We start from the raw sequence: 24,944 nt of genomic DNA on the forward strand, positions 1-24,944 counted from the left end.
GTAGTATGACTAGATTTGAAATCATACTAAAGGGGTCTTCAGACCCAGAACAATATTATTTTCTACAGTTTGTGAAGCGTTCACCTACAAATAATTGAGTTTTCATTAAAAGTCAACTTTTGTTTTCAGTTTCAGAACTAATTGAAATTTCTTACTGATTGTAAGTGGATTCTTTTGCTGACTCTAATATTTAGGTATGCAGAATTCTGCAAGTTGAATATGGGTATTTAACTCATTAATACTGTATTTAACTTAAGCCAAATTCAGCCATACAAACTCTGTCCCCAGCAACTCTCCCTCAATTAAAGGAAAGGAATTTTTAAAAGGTAAAAGTCGAAAACGAGGTGGGGAGAAAGGGAGGGGAGACAGTAGCAGGCCAAGAAAATTCAGAAAGATGGAAAACAGAAGGAAGAATAGCAGAAGATGACAGAAGATGAGAAGCTACACTGGGATAAAAATGATTTGAAAAGGTAACAGCTTGCCCTGTAAACCCAGAAAGGCTAAGGACTCAGAGGCCCAAGTCCTGTATAGGAGGAAAAGGGGGGCTAAAAATGAGAACTAGCTGTAAGTCTAGAGAGGCAGTGGTGAGACCTCCAGGGTCCTTTCCTATCTCCTGCAGTCTTTCCTACCTCATGACTACCTTCTTGCAAGCAAGAGATTAGAGGTTTGTTCTCTGGAAAAACCAAACTTGATAAGTTCTGGACTTGGGAACACCATGCACAACTGGGTTAATGATGAGACTGAAAACAGTACAGAAAAAGTAAAACTCTGCACACTTAACTGGGATTTCCCTGGACCTATTTCCTGCCATGCTTCCAGAAAGCAGGCAGCCAGGATTATAAGTACTTTCTGGGTATCACACTGGCAAATTTTTCTCTAGAGAAACTAGAGAGCTGCTGTTTTTTTTTTTTTTTATTTATTAGAACTCCAGTTTACTAAGAAATTGGACTAATTAAAAATTTTTTTTCATATTCAGTGAAGTATAATTTAAATATACTAAAATTTCCCGATTTTAAGCCTACAGGTTGATTAGTTTTAGTCACTGTTCATTCGGTTATACATTTGTATAACCACCACCACAGTGAGGATACAGAACAGTTCCCTCATCCTATAAAGTTTGCTCATGTCCTTTGGAAGTCGACCCCCTCCCCTGACCACTGGTTCCAGGCAACCACTGATCTGTTTTTCTACCACTACCATTTTGCCTTTTGTAGGGTTTTCTATAAATGAAATCATGTATTGTGTAGTCTGTAGTCTTTTTTACCCATTTTCCCCATTTTTATTGAGAAATAATTGGCATACATCACTGTATAGGTTTAACGCTACAACATGATCATTTGAATTACATACGCTGTGAAATGATTACCACAATAGGTTTAGTTAACATCCACCACCTCATATAGATAAAATAAAAAGAAAAAAAATTTTCTCCTTGTGATGAGACTTTTTTTTTATTTTATAAATTTATTTATTTATTTTTGCCTGCATTGTGTCTTCGTTGCTGCGCACGGGCTTTCTCTAGTTGCGGTGAGCGGGGACTCCTCTTCGTTGCGGTAAGCGGGCTTCTCATTGCCGTGGCTTCTCTTGTTGTGGAGCACAGGCTCTAGGCGCACGGGCTTCAGTAGTTGTGGCACGCAGGCTCAGTAATTGTGGCTCGTGGGCTCTAGAGTGCAGGCTCAGTAGTTGTGGCACACGGGCTTAGCTGCTCCGTGGCATGTGGGATCTCCCTGGACCAGGGCTCGAACCTGTGTCCCCTGCATTGGCAGGCAGATTCTTAACCACTGTGCCACCAGGGAAGTCCCTTGTGATGAGATTTATCTGACTTTTTTCATTGATCATGATTTTAAGACTCATCCATATTGTTGTGTATATTAACATTTCATTCCTTTTGCTTGCTGAGTAGTATTCCTTGCATGCATGTACCAGAATTTGTTCATCTGTTCACCAGCTGATGGACAATTGGTTTGTTTTTCATGCTACCCCTTTATAGTCACACCCATTCCCCTCCCCCACTATCTCCAAACCCTCACAACCAATAATTTATTCTCTATCTCTACATTCTTGTCATTTTGAGAATGTTATATAAATGGAATCATACAGTATGTGATCATTTGAGATTGTGTTTTCTTCACTCAACATCATGCTCTTGAGAGCCATTCAAATTGTTGCTTGTATCAGCATCTCACCCCTTTTCATTGCTGAGTAGCGTTCCATGGTATGGATGCACCACAGTTTGTTTAGCCATTTACCTGTTTCAGGAGATTTTGTCCCCTCCCTCCTGCAATTTCTGGCTATTATAAATAAAACTTCTATAACAGTACTTTCATATTTGAACCAAATTTCTTATAAAAAGCATACTGTTACATCATGTTTTATTTAGACCATTTCCATTTTTAATGCAATTATTGGTATGTTAGGGCTGAAGTCTGTCATTTTACTTTTTGTCTTCAGTTCTATTTTTTTTTCTTCCTGCGTTTTCTTTTCCCTGCCTTCTGTGGATTACTTGAACATTTTTTAGAATTCTATTTTGATTTATCTATAGTGTTTTTGAGTGTATGTCTTTATGTAGCTTTTTTAGTGGTCATTCTGGGTATTACATTACATATCTTGTTACTGTCGACTGGTGTTGACATTTTAGTGAAGTGTAGAAACCTTACTTCCCTTTACATCCCTTTGTGCTCCCCCATTTATAATTGTCTTAACTATTTCCTTTACGTATATTGAGAACATCAAAAACAGTGTTACAATTTTTGCTTCAACCATTAAATATAATTTAGAAAACTGAAGAGGAGGAGAAAAGTCTATTGTATTTATCCATATTTTACTTTCTGTTGTTCTTTTTTCCTTCCTGATATCCCAAGATTCCTTCTTTCATCATTTATTTTCTGCTTGAATAATTTCCTTTAGCCATTTACATCTATGATCCATTTCAGGGAAATTTCTGTGAATGATGTAAGGGTCAGGGTTCATACTTTTCTATACAGATATACAGTTATTCCAATACCATTTGTTGAAAAGTTTCCTTTCCCCATGTCTCAGTTTTATAATTGTTTTCTGTGGGGGAAGTTGTCATTAGAGTTTTAATCCCCCATTTGTGGAAACAGCAGTTAAACTTACTTACTTTAAACTTTATTTCACCCTTTGAAATCTGAGGATGTTACCTCAACATATTATATGAAAAGGGAACAGTTACAAACTTATTTCAGCCATAAAAAAGGTTTAAGTTAATTTTAGGATAAAAATATGTGAAACCAAAAATATGGATATTTTCAAATGCCTATGGATGATATCTTAAAATACTCAGTAAAGAAGTCTGTAAACAAGTGTCCTATTCTCAGTTTAATTCTTTTAAAAAAGTTGACATGGGAATTCCCTGGCAGTCTAGTGGTTAGGACTCCATCTGCACCTTCACTGCCAAGGGCCTGGGTTCAATCCCTGGTCAGGGAACTAAGAACCTGCAAACAAAGCAGCATGGCCAAAAAAAAAAAAAAAAAAAAAAAAAGTTGACATGGGTTCAATTTAATTCTTATTAAAAAAGTCTAAAAAAAAAAGTCTACATGGGTGACTTTACCTGCCATTCCTCTCATTCCACACTGTTTTGATTACTGCAGCTTTGTAGTATTATCTGAAATCTGGGACAAGTATGCCTCCTGCTTTGTTTTTTTTTCCTCAGAATTGCTTTGGCAAATCTGGGTCTTTTATGGTTCCATATAAATTTTTGGATCATTCTAGTTCTGTGAAAAATGTCATGGGTAATTTGATAGGGATTGCATAAATCTGTAGATTGCTTTGGGTAGTATTGCCATTTAAACAATATTAATTCTTCCAACCCAAGAGCATGGAATATCTTTCCATTTCTTTGAGTCCTCCTTAATTTCCTTTATTAATGTTTTACAGTTCTCAGTGTAAAATCTTTCACCTCCTTGGTCAAGTTTATTCCTAGCTATTTTTTTTTTGGGTGCAATTTTAAATGGTACTTTTTTTTTTTTTTTTTTACATTCCCTTTCTATTTCATAGTTAGTGTAAAGAAATACAACTGATTTCTGAATGTTAATCTTGTATCCTACTACTGTGCTGAATTCATTTATTAGATCTAGCAGTTTTTGTGTGGAGTCCTTAGGGTTTTCTATATATAGTATCATGTCATCTGCATATAGTGACAATTTTACCTCTTCCCTTCTAATTTGAGTATGTTTTATTTCTTTTTCTCGTCTGACTGCTGTGGCTAGGACTTCCAATACTATGTTGAATAGAAGGGGTGAGAGTGGGCATCCTTGTCTTGTTCCAGATTTTAGTAGGAAGGCTTTCAGCTTTTCACCATTGAGTATTACATTGGCTGTGGGTTTGTCATAAATACCTTTCATTATGTTGAGATATGTTCCCTGTGTACCCACTTTGGTAAGAGTTTTTATCATGAATGGATGTTGAATTTTGTCAAATGCCTTTTCTGCATCGAGATGATCATGTGATTTTTGACTTTTCTTAATGTGGTGTATTACACTGATTGATTTGCATACGTTGAACCATCCTTGTGAACGTGTGATGAACCTCACTTGGTTGTGGTGTATCATCTTTTCTATGTGTTGTTGGATTTGGTTTCCTAATATTTTGTTGAGAATTTTTGCATCTATATTCATCAAACATATTGGCCTGTAATTTTCTTTTTTGGTGGTATATTTGTCTGGTTTTGGTATCAGGGTGATGGTGGCGTCATAGAATGTCTTTGGGAATGTTCCCTCCTCTTCAATCTTTTGGAAGAGTTTGAGAAGAATCAGTATGAGTTCTTCTATGTATGTTTGGTAGAATTTGCCTGTGAAGCTATCTGGTCCTGGCCTTTTGTTTGCAGGGAGTTTTTTTAAATTACAGATTCTATTTCACTTCTAGTGATCAGTCTGTTCAAATTATCTATTTCTTCTTGATTCAATTTAGGTGGGCTGTATGTTTCTAGAAAGTTGTCCATTTCTTCTAGGTTGTCAAATTTGTTGGCATATAATTGTTCATAGTATTCTCTTATGTTTTTTTGTATTTCTGTGATATCAGTTGAGATTTCTCCTTTTTCATTTCTTTTTTCTCTTTGGGTTCTCTCTCTCTCCTTCTTGGTGAGCCTGGCCAGGTTTGTCAATTTTTTGTTTACCCTTTAAAAGAACCAGCTCTTGGTTTGATTTTTTTCTATTTTTTTTTTTTAAATCCCTACATGTCCTTTAAGTGTGAACACCACATTATGAAGATTGTGATTTTAATTTTTAAAGATATCCACTTTTATACACCAAAGACATTAAAAGCAAGTCAACTGCTTCATCTGGTATTCAACTGAATAAATAGTGACTTTTTCTTTTTTTTTTTATAAATTTATTTATTTTATTTATTTATTTTTGGCTGTGTTGGGTCTTCACTGCCGTACGCGGGCTTCCTCTAGTTGCAGCAAGTGGGGGCTACTCTTTGTTGCAGTGCGCGGGCTTCTCATTGTGGTGGCTTCTCTCGTTGTGGAGCATGGGCTCTAGGCGTGCGGGCTTCAGTAGTTGTGGCATGTGGGCTCAGTAGTTGTGGCTCACGGGCTCTAGAGCACAGGCTCAGTAGTTGTGGCGCATGGGCTTAGTTGCTCCGCGGCATGTGGGATCTTCCCGGACCAGGGATCGAACCCATGTCCCCTGCACTGGCAGGTGGATTCTCAACCACTGCACCACCAGGGAAGCCCAAGAGTGATATTATTTCAATGCAGGGGTAAAATTGGTTGAGTGTACTTATTAAGACAACAGAGGCATCCAGTGAGGAGCCTTAAGAACCTTTCAAGTGAAATTTTGACATTATTATATTCAAATTAGATGTGAGGAAGAGTAATTCTTTAAGAAATGTAGAGCCACTGAAAGTTTTTGTTTGTCTGCTTTAAAGATTTTTGTAAAAGAGAGTAACAGCTTCGTATCTGAGCATTCAGAAGATTTTATTAGCAACTCTACTTAGGACATCCTAGATGGTCTTGATGAAGGGTGGTGAGAGCCTCAAACAAGGCTGAACCAGGCGGTCATTTAAATTTTCATTTAGTCACTTGTTATACGTATTTATTGAGGGTCTACTACATTCCAGAGACTAAAATTATAATTGCATTAGATATTAGGGATATGAAGATTAATATAACATAGACCCTTCTCCCAAGAATTCTCAGTCTAAGTAGAAGGCAACAGACACGTACAAATAGGTAGATTCTAGTGTACAGATGCTACCAAAGAAGTCTGTACACGGTTCATAAGAATACAAATGAAGGGGCCAGGAAAAGGTTCAAAGATTACTTAGAAAGAATCATGGAATAAAATATAGTGCTGAGAACAGTGCCTGGTACATAGTAAGCGGTCAAGAAATATCAGTAATGATGACTGCAGATGGTAGTGGGATATAGGCATGGAGGCAGGAAATAGCCTAGTGCACTTGGTTAGCATAATAAGACAATGTGCAGGATAAGAAGTGCTTTCATGAAGAACTCGTATGCGTTCAACTATCCAGAAGTGAGAAAAAATGCTTGCTCCTCCCCTTTAGTCTCAGTTAAGCTTTCTTTTTCAGAGACAATGGGCTTCAAACTTCTCCCTCACGTATTTGCCGAAAGATGTCTGAATAAAAAAGCTAATATTCAAACAGGAAGCAAATATATAATTTGCTGCAAAGAGTTTAAAAGTATAAGCTCAACCTTGTGACCAGCTTCTCCAGATACTACTCAAATCAACTAAAGTTATTCAATAGGTCTTTTCTTTAAGAAGCTGATTGGAGCAATCAAAAACATAACCTCCAGTGTTTGTTTGTGTATGTAGGGGATGGGGTCGATGGAAAAGTCACTGCTAATGGGTATGGAGTTTGTTTTGGGGTGATAAAATAATCTGAAATTGCTTGTGGTAATTGCACAACTCTGAATATACTAAAAACTACTGAATTATACACTTTAAATACATTTTTTAAAAATTATGAAGTGAATTGATAAAGCTGATCAAGTGATTAATGGAATAAAAAACAAAACAAAACAAAACATAACCATACATAAGATGACCTAGTTCCAATACTGGTTCCTAAAAACATTTTTACTTTTCTTTCCAACAGATACTTGAGGCCAATGTATTTCAATTTCAAAGAGGCTCACTGTTCTGACAAATATGTTTGACATACCAGAACCCATTCACTGTTGTGGTGCAGATGAAACAGGCTAAAAGAAGTGTCAACCTTACTTTTCCTAGGCCATTTTAGCCACTGGTGCCAATGCCTTCAACTTGTAAACCCAGTGCCATCCAATTCTCAAGCCCAATACTGACCAAGGCCTGAGATGAAGGTAAGAGGGAGCCCAGAGCATTCACATCTCCCCCACTCCCAGCTCCCACTGGGTTTGACTGGATTATATACCTGGGTTTCTGTCTGGTCTCTCTCTTTTCTTAAAAATAAATTTATTTTATTTATTCATTTTTGGCTGCGTTGGGTCTTCGTTGCTGCACGCGGGCTTTCTCTAGTTGTGGTGAGTGGGAGCTACTCTTCATTGCGGTGTGCAGGCTTCTCATTGCGGTGGCTTCTCTTGTTGCGGAGCACGGGCTCTAGGTGGGTGGGCTTCAGTAGTTGTGGCTCGCGGGCTCTAGAGTGCAGGCTCATTAGTTGTGGCACATGGGCTTAGTTGCTCCGCGGCACGTGGGATCTTCCCAGACCAGGGATGGAACCCGTGTCCCCTGCGTTGGCAGGCAGATTCTTAACCACTGCGCCACCAGGGAAGCCCTCTGTCTGGTCTCTTGATTAGCCCTGATTATGCCACCCAGTAGAACTGAGCCATTGTTCTCAACCTCAGAGGCTTGCCTGGTTGGGCCCTGATTCTTTCTCTAGGGGTTAAGCTCTACCTCCTATATTTTCAGGCATAAAGTAGGGTCCTCCCCAAATGGGAAGACCACGTGCTGGATTTCAGGCTCGGCCAACACCTAGAGAGTTTTGCTGTTCTACACTAGATCAAACCTTCTTCGAGAACAAGCCAAGTTTGCTCCGTTAAATTAGATGGTAATTTAGAGTGCTGGCCACTTCACTTGGGAGCCAGCTCAATAGCCAGCTCTGCTATCCTAGTTTCAGAAACCAACTAGTTCTTTTTCTTTTCCATTTCCAGGAATCTACTGCTGAGATTTTAGCAAGTCTTATGGCTGAGTCCATCAGAGCTGTGACATAAAGGTACCTGGCACAGCAATGCAGTGCTCAATAAATGCTAGGTCTTTTCTTTCTCTCGTATCAAGTTGATTTAAGCTTGCTCTACTTACCTGGTGTACACAATCTAAGAACTGTAGGAAGACTGGAGTGAAACCACTGCCCTGACAGCTGAGGGTCAAGCTGCTCCGCTGACTGAATTTATGACCAAAAGAGAGCCACTCTTTTTCGACCAGCATCCGGAAGCCTTCAAGTGTCCTATAAAAGGGATCACTGAGTAACTGAACCAGGGAGGTCACCTAGGGTACAAGCAGGTTGGATACTTCATTACTTTCAGTCCTGAAAAATTCCTGCTTCTAAGACAAAGCACTTCCTTTTGATGACAGCTAATTAATAAGCAAAGTTACCTGGATGGCAAATTTGTTCACTAACTGCTCCAGGACAGCTAAGTGAATTAATTCTACAAACTTTCCATTAAAAACTAAGACTCAAATTCATTTTGGCTACATTTTCCTTCAGAGAATTAAGAATTTAGTCCTTGCCTGGCCAGGTTGCTGACTGTGGCCTTCTCCTAGGTTAATTAGTAAGGTCAGAGGATCAGTTCAAACCTACATCTACTTTTTGGCAGATGTAGATTAATGTTTTACTGTAGATTATACTCGTACTTTTCCTTTTCACTCTGGAGTGAGTAAAGAGGGGGCTTACAGAGAACCAGAGAAAGGACTGACAAAACATGGGAAGGATGGTCCATGTCCTACACCGCTGGTCATGCTTGCATGATGCTTCTGTGGTGTGGGAGTCCGATGCCCTGAGCCAGAGCTCCAGGCTGTGTAGGGCCTGGAAACTCATGGCACAGAGGTTTTTGATGGATACCAGGTGGTGTTTAACAGAGGACTTTCTCTGTCCATAAACACATTAGTCATTATACAAAAGATTCATCTGCAGAATTTTAAAATAACTGAATTAAAATACAAATATAAAATTAAATATCTGAAAATATGTTTTAGTAATTTACTTGTGCAGTGATGTCCCAGCCTTCTTCCAAACACACCAAAACTGAGGAACCATTCTCAAGTACTTCTGATACAACCACAGCGAGCTGCAATATCCTGTGAAGCTAAGAGATAAGAAAGGAGGCCACAATTAGACCAAGTGCTTTCTGAGCACCAAGAACAGACAGACTTGCTATCAACCTTAGATAATCAAACAAGTTAGGGATTAAAATATTTGGACAAAAGAATCATATAAATTTTAAATACTTAAAGTTCTTTGTCAAAATCAAGATTAAACAATGACACATTTTAAAACAATGTGTTCAAGTGATACTTAATGAAATAAACAACTGACCTTACAAGATTCCCCTCAAAGCAGAAGAGCTATAATTCTTTCCAGTGGAAAAGAGTGAGGTTCTAAGTGGCCCTCGCAACATAGTTATTAGATTTAAAATTTATTCTTATGTGATGTAGTGAGTTCTGTTTCCCACAGCTGCACAACTTTGTAAATATACTAAAAAGTACTGAATTGTATACTTTTTTTCATTTTAAAAACCTCTAATATTAGAGAAAATATACCTACAAAAAAAACTCAGGAGAAAGAAAAATATTACAAAATATATATAATGCATCTCCCCAGAGAAATTACAAAAGATATTGCTTCTATCAAATGTGAATTCTATACTAAAGTATTTGTACTGTGTATTAAATGGGAAGAAAACTTTTATTTGTTCTCAGCTTTTTAAGCCAAGACAACTGACTCCAAGTCCCTAATGAACAATTAGGGTGTGAGCAGACCATATAGATTTCAAAACTAAATGTGTAACATTCTGGTTTAAAAAAAAGTTTAAGCATCACTTGACATAACTTGTAGAATGAATCCAACTCTGAACTAAAACAAAACACTCCCACCCCCATATTTTAAACAGAGCTAGGCTATTTTTTTTAAATTAATTAATTATTTTTTTAACATCTTTATTGGAGTATGATTGCTTTACAATGGTGTGATAGTTTCTGCTTTATAACAAAGTGAATCAGCTATACATATACATACATCCCCATATCTCTTCCCTCTTGCATCTCCCTCCCACCCTCCCTATCCCACCCCTCTAGGTGGTCACAGAGCACGGAGCTGATCTCCCTGTGCTATGTGGCTGCTTCCCACTAGCTATCTATCTATTTTACATTTGCTAGTATATATAAGTAAGTCCAAGTCACTCTCTCAGTTCATCCCAGAGCTAGGCTATTTTAAACACAGGAACAAGGCACATGTCCTCTCCAAGAATGGGAAGGTCCTCCTCACTCACTGTTCCTATAACACAACTATTACCAGGCCTGAATTCTCTTGGGCTTAGTATGTGCTCTGAGTTAACTTTTAAATTGCCAATATCCCAAGTGGGGCAATGTTTTCCATTGTTTTTAGTCACTAACTTCTGATATGAATCCACTTTGAAGTAAGGAGTAGAACACAGAATAGGAGAAACATAGATGGATAGGTTGAGTGGTAGGAACACTTTGGGGCTGGGGCTCATAACTTAGGGACAGCAGGGAGTATTGATCAGCTCCTTCCATGGGTACTCAAAGTATCCTGAATTGCCTTAACAGTAATTAACATAGCCTCATATAATAGCTAATTGTATATGTGGCTGTTTTCCTAGAGTTTAAGTACCTTGAGAATAGTCACTGCCCTGGGTACTTACATCATTTCCTGGCTTTTTTTTTTTTTTCTTCTTTTTAGTCCAATGTACTGTGGGAAACAACCCTTTTTCCTCCTCAAGAGAGGCAGGAGAAAAAAAAAAAGAGAGGTGGGAGGCTTGGAGGTCGATGTGGACAGGGGATAGAAGGGCTGTGTGCTCCTAAAGGGGGAGAAGGAATAATGGACATAGCACCAGGAGCCTAAAGACAAGGCTGAAGGCTGTATTGCAGAGAGGCTCTTGGCCAAATATCTGCCTCAGTGTCTAAAACATGCATGTCATAAATACCTTTCTTTCTGTGGTTTGGAAGAAATGTGGGTTAGGTGTGCTGGCATACCTATTTCTCCTTAATTTCTCAATAAGCGTTCAATTAAAAACATCCCAAGCTTACTTAGCTGAAGGAAGGATATGTGGTTTTTCCTAAACCTTAGGTAGGCTTCAGGGTATCCAATGTGCCTTTGTTGGGCTGGCTTGGGAGTGAAGCCACAATCCAGAGACACAGAACAGGCAGAGACAAATAGAAAGTGAGAAAGTAAGAGGAAAAGCCCCTTGGAGCCGCCTAGAAATCACATCCTGTCCTGGATCCTCACTCTGTTAGTAACAGAGCAGGAGCCCTATAAATACATGTTGTTTAAATTTGTTGTATATCAAAAAGTTTCCATCTAAAAATAATAAATCTCCTTCTTAGCATCCTATGGAGACCAAGCAAGTTTCAACAACAGAGAGAGAAAAACCCAGGGATGGAGAATTCTACCCCTTCATTTCCTATATCACATGGTTGCCTGGAACTGAAAGGCCGTTATAGAGGGCACACAGTCAAGGGAGAATGTCAGGTAGTGGGGAACACAATATTTTTTTCCTCAAATATCAATTCTGTATATCCACTTGGGCCTCTCTTTCCTTGAGTCATAAGACAAGCTGCTCCAGACATTACCTGTGGGAACCACTCAGAGTCTCCCAGGGCTCTCAGGAAGGTCACTTCTGAGTCAGTAGGGATGGTGCTTGGGACACAAGCTCTCATCAGTTTTTTAAAACTGGCTTTCACTTGTCGGATGTCATGAAATTCAACAGGAACAAACTCACAATTTAAAGCAAATTCTAACTTGAAGTTCTGTGGATGAAGATGCAGAGAATTAGGCAGACGACGTGTTATAGGTAAAAGAACAATGTTTTCAACAGGGTAATGCTTAGTGATCTACAGTTAGTTGAGGCCAAAGAGCTGCAGGGGCTGCAGTGGATCAAGAAAGTCAATCTTGTTTCGCTAATGTGTCAGTATTGCTGGAAAGAGCCATTCAGTAAAGTCTAGTGGTTTGACTTAGCTTGCTGTCATTCTGAGAACTTGAAGAGGCTACTAGTAGACTGGAACCTGATGGAGCTTATAGGACCAAATATAAGCTACTTACAAGGCCATGAACCTGGAGGTCTAAGGAGGAACCAATGACGCATGACAGCATGATTAATCCAACACTGTAAACTAAGTCTCCCCAAGATGTGAATTATAGTTAAAAGGTAATATGCTGTTGAGGTTCAGGAGCTCTACAAATTAAAGTTTATAGACATACACATTTGTTTCTTATTATGCAAGTAAAACACAGTCATTGTGAAAATGAAAAAAAAAGCAGAGATAAACACTGAGAAGAAAATAAAAATCACTGTCTCACTGCCCTACGACTACTAATAAATATTGTAGTTATTCTTTTAAAGCCAATAATAAAAAAATATATACAGTAAAACATGAAAGGCTTTGCTGATTTCTAACTTTTGGACAATATTTTTCACTCAATATGACACATATATCAATCTTTATTTCAGTATTTTTATCATTTATATTTTTAATCCATATGAAATTTTTTCTGTGTGAGTTTGCAATTGTAACTAAAGAATGCTAAATTGGTGGCCCATTGAAATAGTTTATTTTGATAATCTAGTTGCCTACTTCTGAAGAAGATTTAAAAGTTCTCTAACTTCTTATGCCAAAGAATGAATTAATTTTCTCATGTTCTTTTCACTTTCTTCACATTCTGCCCAAATTACTCTACTGGATCATCTGCTTTTCTAAGAGTAAACTGCTTTTTGGAGATTGGCTGTACAATAATATGAATGTACTTAGCACTGCTGAACTGTACATGTTAAGATGGTAAATTTTATGTTATTTGTATTTTACCACAATTAAAAAAAATTGCTGCCAAAGACTTATATATTGGGTCTGTTTCATGTTTTATATTGGTTACTTTATTTTTTAAAGGCCTATTAAAGTTTTAAAATAAAAAGTAAAAACCCCCAAGATTTTTTTCTTAAACAGCATTCCCAATATATATTGAGAAAAAAAAAAAGTTTCTTTGTCTTAGTAATTCCACTTTTAGGAAGCTAGCCTAAAGAAATAATCTAAAATGTAGGAAGAAATCCTCTAGTGGATTGTATCTCAATAAAAAATAAAAATAAAAAGCTATATGCTTGAAAATGTGACTGCAATTTTACATATAGATGATAAAGAAAGAAACCGAAACATCCAACAATACAGAAAGTTACGGGACTTCCCTGGTGGTCCAGTGGTAAAGAATCCGCCTTCCAATGCAGGGGACGCGGGTTGATCCCTGGTAGGGGAACTAAGATCCCACATGCTGCGGGGCAACTAAGCCCGCGCACCACAACTATTGAGCCTGTGCACCTCAACTAGAGAGCCTGCGTGCCACAAACTACAGAGCCCACGTGCTCTGGAGCCTGCGTGCCACAACTACAGAGCCCACGCGCTCTGGAGCCCCACGTGCCACAACTAGAGAGAGAAAACCCACATGTCACAACTAGAGAGAAGCCCGCGTGCCACACCAAAAAGATCCCTCATGCCGCAACGAAGATCCCACATGCCACGACGGAGACCAGACATAGCCGAAAAATAAAAATAAATAAAAAGAAAATAAATATTAAAAAAAGGACTGAATGTTTAAAAAAAAAGTTATGCAGTGATTAATATAAATATGAAATCTATTATACAACATAGAAAGATGGCTTGAGATAAAGAACTTAGCAGTATGAGAACAGGAGTTCTTTCCTGTTGTTAGTTTTTTTTTTAATCTTTTTTTGCTTTATTTTAAACGTTCTATGCAATTCAAAACATATTATTAAAATCCAGATATATTTACCAAGACATTTAAACATTTATATTCCTGAGTATAGTTCCCTGTGCTATACAGTAGGTCCTTGTTGGTTATCTACTTTATTTATTTTTTAAAATTTTCATTGGAGTATAGTTGACTTACAGTGTCGTGTCATATTAGTTTTTTTTTAAACTTATATAAAAAATAGTTTCCTTTTCAGAAAAACTAGATTCCTTCCCATTTCCCAACCATACCTGAGCTAGGTATACCTACCTTATAAAGCAGGAGTTATCAACCATAGTGTTCGACACACTGTTGTTAAGATTATGAGGAATTTGTTACTAAGTATAAGATATTAAAGTATGTGAATTAAAAAAGGTAAATAAGGGCAATTCCAGATTATTAGAATGAGTCACTCTCACTTATTTGCTTTCCTATGTTTCCTTTGTTGGGATAAAAAGGTGTGGAGCTGCAACTAGGCAGCACTGTGCTGGCTAGACTGTGGCACACATCAGACAGATATGCACCCATACTCTACAGACACAGTTGAATTAATAAAAAGCAAAATGTGAAGGAATATACAAAAATCCTAATAACTGCTGTGCCAGAAATTATGTTTGGAATTATGTTTTTTAAATATAGTATTGATGAAAGAAAGAAAGAGAAAGGAGGGAGGGCGAGAGGGAGGAAAGGAGGAGGGGTCCCAACTGGTCAGTCTTTCTTACTCATATATGCATGATCACACAGCTTATCTGAGGACTGATGTGCAAAGGGAATAGCAGAGGTGAGCATTCAGGAGACAAACCTTGGGGAGTGACTCAGATCATAAATAAGAGGTGTGCTGAAGTGTGCAAAGTCTGTGCTCTGGGAAAGACACTGGTGCCAAGGAGGCTGTGCAGGCATCCCTGGACTACTGTTGAAAAGTGTCCCAGCTATTTTCTGGATATAAAATTATCTGCTGTATCAGAAGACACATGTGCATATTTAAAAATTGAGCATTACCCAGCAGTTTCATTCCCTCTACCCTAAAGCTTGGTGACTAAGTGACTGCAGTAGTCCAGGCAGTAGGAGAAGAGCTAGCAAAGCCAGACTGCCACTGAAGAGCTGACTCAGTCACTGGCATCCTGAGGACCAAGCATGTGGGATCCTGCTCACAGCCTCCATTTTACAGTTCAGCTGAAGGTCTGTCTAGATTGTCCAGTGCTCACTGGGGCACTGGACTAAACTTTGAGGGCATTTCTGAATTAACAAATACTTTTAGGGACTTCCCTGGTGGTCCAGTGGTTAAGAATCTGTCTTCCAGGGGCTTCCCTGGTGGCGCAGTGGTTGAGAATCCGCCTGCCAATGCAGGGGACACGGGTTCGAGCCCTGGTCTGGGAAGATCCCACATGCCGCGGAGCAACTGGGCCCGTGAGCCACAATTACTGAGCCTGCGCGTCTGGAGCCTGTGCTCCGCAACAAGAGAGGCCGCGATAGTGAGAGGCCCGCGCACCGCGATGAAGAGTGGCCCCCACTTGCCGCAACTAGAGAAAGCCCTCGCACAGAAACGAAGACCAAACACAGCCATAAATAAATAAATAATTACCATAAAAAAAAAAAAAAAAAAAAGACAACTGCTCTGGGCAGGAAGGGAAGAAAAAAAAAAGAATCTGTCTTCCAATACAGGGGATGTGGGTTCGATCCCTGGTCGCAGAACTAAGAGCCCACATGCTGCAGGGCAACTAAGTCTGCGCACCGCTACTACTGAGCCTGCACGCCACAACTAGAGAAGCCCGTGTGCCACAACGAAGAGCCCGCGTACCGCAATGAAGACCCAGCACAGTCAAAATAAAAAACAAAAACAAAACCCCCCCAAAAAACCCCAAATACTTTTATTTCCCACACACCTGTCAATAGTAATGAAATTTATTCTGTAATGTGTGAACTGCAAAAACATTAAACCCCAAGGAATTATTGTTGCTTTTGGAGATAGAGACTATCTTTACAATTTATGGGACTTGAGCATAGTGAAGCTCTTTAACATAATAATTTAAAAGTAAGAATAAAGGGGCTTCCCTGGTGGCGCAGTGATTAAGAATCCGCCTGTCAATGCAGGGGACACTGGTTCGAGCCCTGGTCCGGGAAGATCCCACATGCCGCGGAGCAACTAAGCCCGTGTACCACAACTACTGAGCCTGTGCTCTACAGCCCGTGAGCCACAACTACTGAGCCCACGTGCCACAACTACTGAAGCCCGTGCGCCTAGAGCCCGTGCTTCGCAACAAGGGAAGCCACCGCATTGAGAAGCCTGTGCACCGCAATGAAGAGTAGCCCCCGCTCATCTCAACTAGAGAAAGCCCGCGCAGCAACGAACACCCAACGCAGCCAAAAATAAATAAATAAATAAATTTATATAAAAAAAAAAGTAAGAGTAAAGTTGATTACCAGCTAATATCTTACATTTTCTGACATGTCTTAGGACATGTGTCACTCTATATAGTCTTGAGAGCTCTTAAAGAATGTAACTTAATAAGTGTAGCCTTGGCCTTCCCTTGTCTCCATATGCAGTGCCATACTCTTCTTTCCACTCTTCCTTCCTGTAGCTTTATCAATAGGTTTACAAGAACAAAAACATCTGTTTTGCCATGGGCACAGATTCCTATGGAAGCTGAACTAAGACAGTGGAAAAACACAGCCTGAATAAGCCTTATTTTTTTTAATGTACACTCCCTAATATTCGTGATGTTTAGGCTGATTTTTAAAATGATTATGAATAAGCACTTATTTTCATGCCTAATAAATATGCATTGTGTATATGCATGTGTATCTCTCTCTACATAAGTACAGGTAGACATACATGTATACATATACATGAGCTAATTTTTTTTTAAGATTGATTACTAACTCCAGGTTGACTCCATGCAGCAAAAAAAAAAAAAATTTCTAGGAAAGCTGGTTTATGAAATAAGTTTTATACACTGCCTTCATGTATCCATGAAGTTTCTAAGTGAGAAAAAGAAATCTTACCCTTAGCTGCGACTTCTCACCAAATATATAAAGGGCTGCTTGGCGTTTCAAGAGCTGGTTTTGCAGGTAAGTGCTGTTACTGAAGGACGTGGAGTGATCCTTGCCTGCCAGCCGGGCGCCAACATCAACGAAGGATGTTGGAGAGCTGATTAGGCGAGTGCTAGAGCGAAGACTTGCCCAAACACCTTCACAAAAGTCAAAACAATTGAGTGAGATAATCTGATGTAAGAATGCCACTGAATAGGGAAAAAGATGCATGCTCTGTGGGTACAGTTTTAGAGGTAACAGCAAATTAATTCATCTAAGTAATCATGTATCATATTGGTCATTTGTCATTTACTTTTGCATCATATAAGCATTATTAATATAGCATTTCAAAAATCATTTGGCTCAGAGGAACCTAATAAGTCACCCAAGTCAATTCTATTTTTGTATACTGATGTAAATTCAGTATTTATAAGTAAATACTGGTATCATAAATAGAGTGCACTGGCTCTAGGAAAGAAAAAACGTGGGCAGGAGGCAATAATGAAGCCTAGGAAGGAGAACGTGGAGTAAATTTCTCAGGGCTTCAAGAAAGAAGGAACATTATTCTGCTTTAGTCAGTCAATTCAACAAGAAAACCACATTAAGAAATAAATTAGAACTTTACTAAACCCACTAAAATCTGAGAATTAATATTTGTGTATCATGCCAAAATGATGCAATTTTAAGTCAGTAGAAGTTATATTTTAGTCTTTTTCCCCCCAGTATCCAAGAAAAACAGAAGTTATAAATTTAGTAATGTGCATTTCACTGAATCTTAGGAAGCTTTATTTAAAAGGTATAGTCAGAAGCAGATGTCTTCTAAGGGAAAGGTCAAGCTAAGCTACTGGAAGGATCTCATAAGTTGACCTTAATTATATTAATTAGAAAAATCAAGGATTTCTAATATGCAAGTGAGACTATCAAATATTAAATATCTAAACACAAAGGCATATAATAAGTCCCAAATTTGACAGAGCTCCTTACAAATGCCCCCAGACTGTAGTGTTCAGGCTGGTGACGGAGTCACAGTGGTACATAATACTGCCACTGCTTCCCTAAAGTGCATTCTCTAGATTTGGAAAGGCTCTTTGAGAAGCTTTAATCTTTGCCAAATGTTAAATCAAGCCATGTTTCTAGGTGACTACAAGTCACCATGATAATGTCACATCTGCTTCTCTTTATAAGCATCTATAGGGTCAGGAGGCCAGTTCTCAAGAAAAGGTATTGTAAATTTCTGCTTAACATGGATGAAACTTTCTATTATAACCTATGAGTTTTCTTAGATGTTAACAGCAAGTGTTAATTTTTTGGTAAATGGAATCACAGAGGAAATTCAGAATGTGGATGAGAATAAAGATAATTTGACAAACAAATGTGAAAAAAGTCACTTGTAACACATATGCTTTCATATGAAGATGGTTAAAAAGAGTGACACATCAGGACAGATAATACAGTACCTTGATAATGGACTCTTCCCTTAGCTGAAGATTTGGGATTTGACTGAGTAAAACATTTATCTCTGTACCCATGCACTGGGAGGTAAGATTAAAGAAGGAAGAAGGAATGAAATGTATATAGCAGCAAACATCAGAGCAAATGGAGTAAGAAAAGAACAGGTTAATTTTAAACATTAAGTTAATGATAGGGGAAAAATGTAAATATATTAAAAGCAGAAGATTTGATTAACAAATAAAAGGCTGCACAGTCACGCAAAAAGATGAACTGAGTGCCTGTTAAATGAAATTTCAGCACTTGTTTATAAATATTATAAGCACAATGAAATGGACAGCGCAGCAAAGAGTGCCAGTAAAAAATTATACCAAATAGAATAAGCTTTTGGAGGTTGTCATTTGGTGAGAAACAAATTTTTATAATAAAATTAAGGAATTTGGGGAGGGGTGAATGTTAGGAATACACTGGCCCTAGTATTGAAGGAGGCTGACTGATTGGCAAATACGATGTGTTGTACAACATGTTTGTTCTTTGAGCAAGGTCATCATATCAGGAATGAACCTCTAACAACCATTTGGAATAACAAAGGGCATGTTTTTGCAGTAGAGCATTAAGCATTGCCACACTATCTTCTTTTTTTCCTCTTTTCATTTGGAAATTCCATTTATTTTCCATAAGCAGATAGTTACAAGCAGCAAAAATTTATGACCCTGTGACAATACCCAATGCCACTAAAAATACAGCTTGTGATGGCTGACGTAATGACTTCTCCTAAAATCCCTATTTGCACCAAAATGATAGGCAGTATCAAAGATAATACTTTTGTAATTTGAGTAATATTGTTTTTTCCAACTGAAAGAAAGTGCTTCGTGACTATTGCAAACTTTACCTGGTAGTAACAAAAATGGTGAGCAGTAAGTTACAGTTTATTCTTTCCTGAGTAAAGGAACTGCTCAAATCACTTAAGGAAAATGATTCTGTACTTATTCAGGATTGAAAACAGGATTATTAAGCTATCCATTTCAAAACTGCATAAAATATGACATAATTTGATAAAAGAAAAATCATCATAAGTGATTTTTCATTTCTGCCTCACTCCTTTGGAAGTAGGAAATGAAGGGCCTTGATGGCTTTAGTGGCCAAAGGAAGTCAGAAAGCTAAGGGTTGCAGAGGCACTGGCTGATTATACACAGAGAATGCTACTGCAAGACAGAACAAAGACCTGGAACAGCATGAAAAAGGCACAGGGCCTCCTGTGTGCGAGCCAACTACTCTCCTTTCTGCCAAGGTTTTAAGCTTTCCTATTGGAATCTGGATCATTAAATGCTTGCAGTGAAGCCTGAGTGGTTGGTTCCTGATTCTGAGATACTGTTCCCTAAATGTATCATTTTCTTATGCTAGTCCCTTGGCCTAGAATGACCTCTCCCATTTCTTTACCTGACAAACTTCTTATTCCTTAAGATCCAGGAACAACGTAAACTCCTCTGAAAAGCATTCTTGACTGTCCGTAGAGTTGTAGACGGCTCTATCTGAACTCTGATCCCATTGCACTGTGATTATTTGCACATTTTATTCTACTTGATTGTGTACTCCAAAGGGCAGGGACCTAATCACATTTACTCTTATATCCATGCTGAGAGCCTGATATCTAGGTACTGCAAACATTTGTTGATTATTTTCTTTTTGAAAATTGATACGTATGAGCTGCTGTGGTTCTCTACTATACCTTCAACTCAATTATTTGCCCTGAAAGAATGAAAAGGGTATTAATTAAAAAAAAACTAAGCACTTCCTCAAACAGAGCCTCATTAATGAAAAACTGCCAAGTGTTTATCACCTAGCAGAAAATCAGCAATGAGAAAACGAGCTGTACTGATATGGGGTCAGCACAGGGCTTGGAGAACTGTAATTCCATCTGGCAGTCACATTAACCAAAGGCATTACACTACTGCACTGCTGGTGAGGTCTGCTTAGCTTCCTGAGTGATTCCTAGGTGTCAAATACTTGTCCTGAGCGTGTAACACCAACCTGGAGTGGTGTTTTCCCAAACTGCAGGGTCCTCCTTAGTGGTTTGTGAAATCATTTTAGAAGGTCAAACCAGTATTTTTAAAGAAGTGAAACAGATTAGAGTGGAAAATACTATGAGCACTGCATGTGGTGTAGATGAATATTGTTTCATGAAACTTTCGTTATAGTCTATATACATTTTGCATTGTGACTTAGTACTACCTTTGTGATATAAAATGTATATGTATACATATAGATATAAAATGTATTTCTTACTGTGAGACATGATCAAAAAAGTTTGAAAGTTACTGGTCTAGGCCTAAGACACATTCTCCTTTATCTGCTTGCCTTTGGCCAGTGAGAAGCAACCTGGCTTAAGGTAATTTACATACAAATGTAGACTTTCCTCCCATTTCAGTGGAGTATTACGCAACAATAATGACAACAACCTCAACGATAATAATGGAACTAACATTTATTGAGCTCCTATTAATAACGAGCCACTTACTAAGTTAAGTGCTTTACATATATTATTTCATTCATTCCCCATAACTATTCTAAAGCTAGAATACTTTTTATTATCTCCATTTTACAGATGAGGACACTGAAAATTACGAGGTTTCCTGAATTGCTTAATACCATACACTAAGTGGTAGGACTGCAGCTTGAATTTGAATGTAACTGAACCAAACTCTTAGTGTCTTGTCACTTAAGGAACCATGTGACCCTGGATCTGTCCAGCAGGGTCTGGCTAAGGGGATTGTTTCAGGGAAGAAGTGATACAGTTCATCCCACCCATGGGAATGCAGTGTTGTTCAGAGCATGAGCGTTTCCTAAGCAATGGTATTGTTCTCTCTGCTCTGTTCAGAACAAATGAAGGAGAGAAGGAAAAGAGATGCTTGGGTTGGATGTGACGACAGGGTATTGAATTTATGGATGTGACCTTATGCCTAGCACAGTGCATGAGGTATAAGCTATATTCAGTGAATGCTGCACTGAAATGGACTGAACTAACCCTAGTCCCAGTTATGCTCTTGTCTGCTAAGAGATCCTGGCTAAGTCACATCACCTCTCAAAGCCTCCTAAAGTACCTGTCCTGGAGGTTACACTTCAAGGATAAAATAACACTGTAGAGGAACTTAAAGGGCTATGGAAATGTAAAGGATGAAAAATTTAAAAGCTGCCTCCATGTGGCTACTTCTCAAATATACCCAGGTATTTCATTTTTATATTTAAGAGGCAGATTTTCTCATGGCATTTTTCTATACAACAAGATAATTTATCCAAGTTGCAAATACTTGCATTTTCCCCATGGGGCATAAAAGCTATTGTAATTTTAAATGAAAAGCAATGTGATCTATTCACATCTTCATTTTTTCTTAACTGGGTTTTGCGTCAAAAAGGTTGCTTCCCCTGGCTTAGGAACTCTTCAACGTGCATGCTGAACGCTAAGTGACCACCCTGACTGAAAAAGGGTGAAGGAGAAGGTGAAGGTCAGTCTAAACCCTGGCTCATTAGAGTGGGAAAGGCACACAGTGGAAATAACATAAGAAGGAAACCTGGAACTAAGATTCTATGACAATGAAAGGAATGGAAAAACAGTGAAAATACACAGAAGAGGAAAAAGGAGGTTAGGAGGGAGATTTCGAGATAGGAGGCTCTTCCCACACAGGGTAAATGAGGATCTGCTAGAGAAGTGGAACCTAGCTCTCTGGAAGAATGAAGAGACTCTGTACTCGAGGGTGGGAACAAGGAAATGAACTAATGTCAGGGCATGCAAGTGTCTACATATAGTCTTGCCCTGGGCAGTGTGAGTGTATGTCTACCTGCCATGTTCATGTTAATAGGGAGTCTTCTGAGATTTCCCAAACTTGCTTGCCCCAGTCCATTCCTGCTGCTCTATGTGAGAGGGATGATACTATCAGAAGAGACAAAGGAAAGCAGCTCCAGGGATCACAGAGGAAGTTGAAGGTGCCAGGAAACAGCTGCATCTCATCTTCCAGTTAATCACTGGGACCTTAGGAGATTTGGAGGCTTTGGGAGTGAAGAATTAAGAGATGGAGTAAAATAATAAGATTTGCGTTTCTGGATCCTAGCTTAAGATACCAGAATGAAGGGGACCTGGTTAGGAGCAAAAAACTGTCATAAGGAAACACACTAAGTTTACAGGAATTTTCAGAAGAAAATATTTGGGAAGGGGGTCAGAAATAATAATTATGGCCTCATTATGCATAGAAAGGGTCATAAACAGATTAAATAGGAGATTTTAATCCTAAGATGTAAATACAGCCTTCCAGGTACCTTTGAGAATAGCAAAGAATGGACTCATAACTAGAATGTAACCACTAGTGGGGATTCCCTTGTATAAAAAAGCCATGAGTCTGAGGCCAATATAAAAAAAGCAAAGATAATGTAGTTGAAACAGATCGGTGAATATCCTTGTGCCTTAGGTACCAACACAGAAGGAGAGACAGTTTTGTACATAAAATTTATATTACAGGTCACCTGGCCCAATGGAGGAATACATAACATGTTGTTGATGAAGTTTACAAAGGCAAAACTCAAGAGCAGGGTGGGGATGGGAAGGCTTCAACTAACCAGACATATGCCAGAAGTTGCATCCTACTAAAAGTTAAAGGGAAGAGTTTCTGACGTGCCTGCTAATATAAGCTTTCAGATGGCAAATAAAGCAATAAGGAGAACTGCAACTTCGAACCAAATTCTGACAGGAGCTCTTGGCAACAAAAATACCAGGAAACTTAGGAGAAAGTCACTGTACCATCTTTAAGTTCAAATTCACCACGAAAGAAATGATGAAAAGAATGAAGTTTGTATCTTAAACTTTAAAACAATAGTATTTTAAAAGTTCTGGAAAAAGTTACATATGACTGTTATGGGTTTAACTGTGTCCCTACCCCCTGTCACATTTCTTATGATGTAGTTCTAACCCCCAGTACCTCAGAAAATGTGACCTCACTTGGAAATAGGGTCATTGCAGACATAATTAGTTAAGACGAGGTCACACTGGAGTGGGGTGGACCCCTAATTCAGTATGATTGGTGTCCTTATAAAAGGGGAAATGTGGAGACAGATGCACAGGGAAAATGTCATGTAAAGATGAAGGCAGAGATACGGCTGATGCTTCTACAAGCTAAGGAATGCCAAAAATTGCCAGCAAACCACCAGAAGCTAGGGGAAAGGCATGGAACAGATTATTCCTCACGGCCCCCCGAGGGAGCCAACCCTGACAACACCTTCATTTTGGACTTCTAGCCTCCAGAACTGTGAGACAAATGGTTGTTTAAGCCACGCAGTTTGTGGCACTTTGTTACAGTAGCCCTAGCAAACTAATACAATGACCTTAAGGCCTGATTAGGAAGATACCTGAAGAAGGGTGAAAGCTCTTAGGAAATTCTGCCATCATAGAAAGTTCTGATGAGGTAGGAAAAAAAGTACCTAAAGAATCAATATGGCTGCCAGGAGATGTGCATAGTAATCTTGGTTTTCAAAAGGAAAAGAAGTGAATTTTGTAAAATAGAGTCTTTATGTTGATTCTGAACCACTGTCTCTTACTCCTCAAACTAGCACTTCAGAGAACAGGAGTAAAAATAACAGGCATTGGAGGCACAGCCTTTGAGTCTGGGATCATGTCTCCCTAACCGTTTATGCTTCTGTGCTCAGTCTTTCTACACTGCAAACTTGAAACATCATGGAATGCTGCCAGAGCTGAGTCACCATTTAGATATGTTCCCCTCCCCTCCCAGTGCTTCCAAACTCATCAGTATGTTAAGATTTTAGCAATTATTATAACCCTTGTCCCACGAGGCTAAACTCATCTGTCACCATGCTAGTAATAAATTTGATCATTCGTTTAGAAAAGGGTAATTAAAAACAAATTTAACCATAATTAGTTGATTTGAAGTATCACTATCTAGAAAAAAGTTTTCTGCTTTTAAGGTTGTATCAGTGCTCAGTTACAAAATCAGTCTTACTAACCTCCTCGAGCAAAGCTATTGGATGGGTTTACATCCAAATGTCCTGGCACTACCTGCTTAAGCACAGTGGACATTCTTGAAGTCCTCCTTTCAGTCCCTAAAGTCAGCCAAAAAGAAGAACAAAAACCATGTCGTTCGGGTTAACATTACTCAAATGACAAAAAGTTATCTTCATGTGTAGCATGTCTAATTGCTGCCAAACATTGTACTTTTTAAGTACCCAAAGCTTTAATAGAGATAACAAGGCACTGTTACTATTTCCTCAGAGATACACACATCTGCAAGATTATAGAGAGTTAGGTTTGGCAAGTGCAATCAGAGAATTTAATGATAAATGAAACAAGGCATGCATGGTGTTACTTTACAAGAAAAGCCACTTTCTGCTTATGTTGAGCTATTCAAATAGCTGATTAAGCCAAGGAGACCAACTTCTCAAGTCACATGCTCCTGTGTCTAACACATTAGGGTTACCTCTACATGAACCCTTTGGGGTTCCATCACATGATAACTGAAACAGAATATTAGTAC

The 24,944-nt window shown here is 38.6% G+C and overlaps 1 protein-coding gene across 4 annotated transcripts in view; it reads right to left on the reverse strand.

Moving 5' to 3' along the window:
- The window catches only part of SBF2 (SET binding factor 2), a 464,799-nt gene that overhangs the window by 24,524 nt on the left and 415,331 nt on the right, over positions 1 to 24,944 (reverse strand). For 2 of the 4 annotated variants that reach the window (XM_036859910.1, XM_036859909.1), the window contains exons 29-33: positions 24,418 to 24,513; positions 16,936 to 17,120; positions 11,769 to 11,945; positions 9,164 to 9,265; positions 8,262 to 8,447 (exon numbers count right to left, since the gene is read on the reverse strand). In XM_036859910.1, coding sequence (XP_036715805.1) covers positions 8,262 to 8,447; positions 9,164 to 9,265; positions 11,769 to 11,945; positions 16,936 to 17,120; positions 24,418 to 24,513 — 746 coding nt within the window. The remainder of the gene's footprint in view (positions 1 to 8,261; positions 8,448 to 9,163; positions 9,266 to 11,768; positions 11,946 to 16,935; positions 17,121 to 24,417; positions 24,514 to 24,944) is intronic. The other 2 variants (XM_036859912.1, XM_036859911.1) reach the window with 2 other exon arrangements.

Source organism: Balaenoptera musculus, chromosome 8, assembly GCF_009873245.2.
Source record: "Balaenoptera musculus isolate JJ_BM4_2016_0621 chromosome 8, mBalMus1.pri.v3, whole genome shotgun sequence".
Classification (NCBI taxonomy): Eukaryota; Metazoa; Chordata; class Mammalia; order Artiodactyla; family Balaenopteridae; genus Balaenoptera; species Balaenoptera musculus.